General features: G+C 42.1%; 1 protein-coding gene across 1 annotated transcript in view; it reads right to left on the bottom strand.

Moving 5' to 3' along the window:
• Positions 1-3,823: 3,823 nt before the first annotated feature.
• Positions 3,824-6,000, bottom strand: part of LOC131253580 (secoisolariciresinol dehydrogenase-like) — a 15,394-nt gene continuing 13,217 nt past the window's right edge. Inside the window, exon 2 of the mRNA XM_058254672.1 lies at positions 3,824-4,656. Within this exon, the coding sequence (XP_058110655.1) occupies positions 3,864-4,656 (793 nt within the window). The 3' untranslated portion in view covers positions 3,824-3,863. The remainder of the gene's footprint in view (positions 4,657-6,000) is intronic.

Genomic DNA, 6,000 nt, shown 5'->3' on the forward strand with positions numbered 1-6,000 from the left:
GATCTGTTCCCTGGCTCCCGTGACTTCGGAGTGTCAAATCCATGCTTGTAGTACTCTTTTTCCATCAACGCTCCTGATTTCATCCTGCAACAAAAATATAATTAAAATATTTCATTAAACATTATCATGTACGTAAAATCATGCAATAATTAGGGTCTGATATGCAATATTCGACCCTTATCAAACACCCACTTATTGCTCAGAGCTTTCTTACCCTTAGGCAATTTCACCATATCATAGGTGTGGTTCTTATGTAAGGATTCCATCTCCTCTTGCATAGCTTTCAACCACTCCCCCTTATGCTCGTCGGTTAGGGCCTCAAAATAATATTTTGGCTCTCTCCCATCAGTGAACATAATGTACTCATGTGATGAATACCTCTTGGACGACTATCTTCCCTAGATGACCTCCTCAATTGTGGCTCAACAGGTAGATCAGGTGGGGGCTGCTCCTCCGGTCCATCTTCTGTAGGAATTCTCTCGTCCTCTGCACCTTGCTGTACTCCCCTGTTATCAGGCACTATAGGAGGAATAACCGGATCCATATCCTCTAGCTCACCTGAACTATACGGGTTCTTCTCTGGCTTACCAATGTCTTCTTACACTGATCTTCAAAGAATACCACATCTCTGCTCCTGACGAGCTTCTTCTCAGTCGGATCCCACAATCTGAACTTTTCATCACCGTACCCCAAGAACACACATTGCCTGATTTTCGTATCGATCTTGGACCTCTCGTCCTTTGGTACGTGAATGGATGCCTTGCATCCAAACACCCTGAGATGACTGTACGATGGATCTTGTCTAGTCCACACCTTCTTGGGTACTTCTCCATTCAACAGGGCTGATAGAGACCTGTTTATTAAATACACTGCCGTGTGCATTACTTCTCCCCAGAACATCTTGAGCAATTTCGCATGGGATAACATGCATCTGATTCTCTTTACAATGGTGCGATTCATTTGCTCAGCCACACCATTATGCTAGGGGGTCTTGGGAACCGTCTGTTCATGTTATATACCCAGGGACTTACAATACTCATGAAAGTCGCCAATGTATTCACCACCATTGTTAGTGCAGATGCACTTCAATGATCTACCAGTCTCTCTCTCGACCATAACATGAAACAATTTAAACACACCAAAGACCTCGTCCTTGGATTTTAAAGCATAAACCCAAGCCCTTCTAGATGCATCATCTATAAAAGTGACAAAATACAATGCCCCACGCAAGGTTTTTGTTCTCATAGGACCACAAACATTAGAATAAACCAAATCTAATACATGCACTTTATTAACATAAAAAGCAGTTTTAACAAATGAAACTCTATGTTGTTTCCTTGATAAACAATCAATACAGGTTTTGAGAGGTATACCTGTCATATCTGGAAGGAGTCGATTCCTCGCTAGTAGCTGAAGCCATTTTTCACTCATGTGGCCTAGACACTTGTGCCACATGTCAATAATTGAATCTTCTACTGCGTTCAACCCACCCTTACATATACTGACACTTACCTTGTAAAGGGTGCAACACTTCTTTCCTTTGGCCGCGATCAATGAATCCTTGATGAGCTTTCAACGCCTACCAACAAATCGGCTTTCATAGCCATCATCATTCAATCTTTCTGTCGACATTAAGTTGAGGCGAAAGTCTGAGATATGCCTCACATCCCTGAGAACCAATGTGCAACCCACATCGGTCTTCACACAAATATCACCAACCCCTATGATTTTCAATATGCCAGAATTTTTCATCTTTACGGTCTCATAGTCACTTGACTTATAGCTTGTAAAGAAGTCCCTACGTGGAGTCACATGAAATGAGGCTCTCGAGTCTATCACCCAGTCGGTGTCCTGACTCGTAACCGTGAGACAAATATCATGATCTGCTGAAAGAATAACTATGACATCGCCATTTGAAACATTCGCAGTGGAGTTTGATTCAGCTTCTTTCTCATTTCCTTTTCCTTTCTTGTCATTCTTCTTATTACGATATTCATGCTTGTAGTGACCATTCTTACTATGATTCCAGCATTCAACATCCTTTTTGGTACTTGACTTGCCTCTTGATTTATCTCGAGCCTTCTTGCCCTTTCTGTTCTTTCCTCTCCCGCATTCTTGTGTCACAAGGGCCTCTTCCTGAGTAGACCCCTGAGACTTCCTCCTTGTCTCCTCATTGAAGAGACAACTAGTTACCTGTTCCATAAACACCTTTCTGTCTGGCGCAGAGTTACTCAGAGACAACACCAATGTCTCCCAACTATCAAGCAATGAGGTAAGCTATAGTAAAGCTTGTAATTCATCGTCCAGGACCATCTTCGTAGCGGAGAGCTGGTTCAATATATTACTGACTTTATTCATGTGCTCAGCCATAGAACCACCATCTTTAAACTTGAGATTCACAAGTCTTCTTATCAAAAAATTTTTATTATCGGCTGTCTTCTCTCATACAGTCCTTGCAGTTTCAGCCATAGGCTAGCGGCTGAGGTCTCCGTAGACATATGGTGGAATACGGAATCATCTACCTATTGTCTAATAAACCCCACCACCTTCCGGTCCAACTTTTTCCAATCATCATTTGTCATATCCTTTGTCTTTGCTGATATGCCAAGGATTGGAGCATACAAGTCCTTGCAATAAAGCAAGTCCTCCATCGTAGCCTTCCATATGGTCCAGTTAGAACCATTAAGACTGATCATCCTTGATGAGCCTCATTCCATAATTCAGAACAGATCCCACTCCATTCAAACACTCTGATACTACTTTGTTGGGGGGCCGTTGCACAAAACCTTAGGATCTAGCCTCCCAAAAACACCAGAATTATGGGATAATAAAGCAATGACATAAATCAAAGCACAAACCACACGACACAAGAGATTTTTACGTGGAAAACCCTTAAAGAGGTAAAAACCATAGGATCTAGTCCAGATCAATAATTCACTATGAAGTAGAACGTTACAACCGATCACAAGCACACACCATTTGAATCAAACCTTCTTCACTCACGTAAAAGTGGATAAACAATAAGAGAATAAAGAAAAACGGAGCAATCTCACCGATTACGAGGACATAGAAACACTGAATGTCGAGTGCACAGTAGATCACCTCTACGAGCATAACCTCCCTTCCACAAGCTTCCTCTCTCTCTCTCTCACATTTTTAATAGCCCAAAACCCTTTAGCAAACCCTTGCAAAGCTTTAGAAAATTCTCTTGCATTACCTAGAACAACCCTAGGGACTCCTATTTATAGTTTAGGCAACTTCCTTCCGCACATCTTGCAAAACCGCCTTAAATTTACACAGTCCGCATAAAATCCGGACATGAATCTGCGTAACCTCAACTGGTCGAGCAAAGTCCTCGACCGGTTGAGTTGCCCACTCAACCGGTCGAGCACCTCCCTCGACTGGTCAAGCACCATGGAGTCTCAAACCAATTTGCTTGCTGGACTTTGAGTCGAGCACCACCCTCGACAGGTCGAGCACCACGGTAAAACACATCTGATTTATACCATACTACCCAATTTCTTCTATGAAGTGAGGAGGAAAACCCATCACCTCCTATAGCTAAAAGTATAGGAACTTGTGGCTCCAAAGTCCAAACAGATCCAAGGACAGGAATAAAAGAAAAGAAAGAAAGCCCAGCACAAAGTAAAAGTTTGCCTGCCCCATGGGCACCATTTCCACATGCACCCTTGCGTACTGTACAAGTGCCAAACGAGGACATCTCTAGCACATCAGAACCATCCATGGGGTAAATCCCACCAAGCAATTGACATCTCAGAAAAAATCGGCCTGGTCCACTCATCCGACATCCCACCCACGTACAAAAGCAACAAACGGTTTTCGTGCATTCCACAGCAACAACCTTATGATGAAGATGGATATTTGAACATGCCAAACGATGGATTGACAATGGAAAACCCCCCATCAATGAAAAGATTGTGACCACTCACGTATCTCGATTCATCACTCCCTAAATAAAGCACGGCCTGTGCAACGTCCTCAGCCGTCAGATACACGTCCTTGAGATTAGCATAGTAGCTCATGGCCTTCTCAAGCTCTTCACCTTGCAACTTCACAAACCCTTCTGCAAGAGGCGTCGCAAGAGCATACGGAGAAATGCAATTCACTCGAATGCCGAATTGCCCAAGCTCGACTGCTGCATTCTTAGTGAGGCCCGCCACCGCGTGCTTAGAACATGTGTAGGAATGTGATGCGGCCGCTCCAATCCGTGAGCTGACACTGGAAGTGCTGATTATGCTGCCATGGCGAGCTGGGATCATGACACGGGCTGCGTGTTTTGTGCCGAGGAAGACTCCTGTTAGGTTGACTGCAATGACCTTCTCGAAGTCGGCCTTCTCGTTGTCGAGGATGCTCGGCTTTGGCTCGTCTACAATGCCTGCATTGTTGAACATGATGTCGAGCTTCCCGTGTTTGGTGATGGCGGTGTCGACGGCATTTCGGATGTCGGTTTCATCAGTCACGTCGCAGTGGACAAATGTGGCTGCATCTTGGCCAAGGTCATTGCAGACTGAGTGGCCTAGATCGTCTTGGAGATCGGCTATGATGACTTTGGCACCATGCCGGCGGAAGAGTCTGGCGGTGCACTCGCCGATGCCGCTGGCGCCACCGGTGATCAGTGCCACCTTCCCCTCAAGTCTGGGAAGAGAGGTGCAAGCACATGTGATGCCCAGACATTCAAAATAGCAAACATGATATATAGATGTCTTAAATCCGTAAATTCAACAAGTATGTCGATGATAAATCCAGTGCCATCAAAGTCGGCTCGATGGGACTTTTCGAAATAAATTGAATTTGTTGCTGGATACTTTAGGTGCCCTTTTTGAAATAAAGTATGATGCTTAATGCACGGGCACTATATATTAGTTTTGTAGCACGCAACATGTGAATTAAAGCAATCAAATTATGGAACACTGTGATAAGTCAGTCCGAAAATTAGATTCATTGGACAACCCAACCTCCTATTTTGGAATTTCTTTGTTGAAATAAGATCATCAGATATTATCATTTTTAACCACACAATAAATTGCTACCAATCCACACCATTTAAAATTTTGTTCACAGAGCATCTAAACTAGGACTCATGATTTAGAGAGTTTAATTTAAATTACTTATTTACCATGCAATTTTTGAACTTTATAAGCTTGCTTGAGAATTTAGAAAGTATTTTTGTAGAAAATATTTTATAATAAAATGGGATTTTATCATTGAAAATTCGCTTTTTGTTGAAAATATTTTTCAAGAATGTAATTTCATAGAATAAGTATTGAAACTTTGCCTGCTTTCTTTTTGACTTTCTTGTTCTCCTCCTAATGCTTTTTTGGAAAGTAACTTCAAAATTTTAAAAATAAAATAAGTCCATTTTCTCTCCTTTTATTTTACAAGCTCTCCAACAAGCTTAAGGGATTTTACAGGAAAAGTTCTCTAAATTCATGATCTTTACATAAAAGACCTTGTGTGTGCATATTTCCCAAATAAGTTGGGCCATTTGCTCCAGGTCAAAAGGAATGACGACAGGCAAATGGGTCTTTCTCACCCTCTCCTAAATGCAAAGGTCCAGTTTGAAAAATATACATAGTCAAGGGGTTTTTTTAGATAAAATTCCTAATTTAGTTGATTTCCCAATGAAAATTCCTTTCAGTAGTCAAGAAATCATTCCACAAGTGAAGTCCATTAATATAAGGCTTTGTAGAATACATCCCGATGTACTGCTGCATGTTGAGGCATAGCCGTTGGATCTAGAGTCATGTTCAATGACCCAAGCTAAACCGTCTATTGATAGGTCTAACCTTGGAATGGGGGCTACCCACTAATGAATCCCTTATGTGGGAATACTTGGGCTCTTACGATCATTTAAAATATTTAATTCCTTCCTTTGAATATGTGCATATCATCTGATCAGCAGTCTGTTCATTGAACCCAAATCCAACGCCTATAGTTCCAACTTATCCTACAACAACATGCCCAGATATATCCTAGCAA

The sequence above is a fragment of the Magnolia sinica genome, chromosome 1 (genome assembly GCF_029962835.1).
Source record: "Magnolia sinica isolate HGM2019 chromosome 1, MsV1, whole genome shotgun sequence".
Taxonomy (NCBI): Eukaryota; Viridiplantae; Streptophyta; class Magnoliopsida; order Magnoliales; family Magnoliaceae; genus Magnolia; species Magnolia sinica.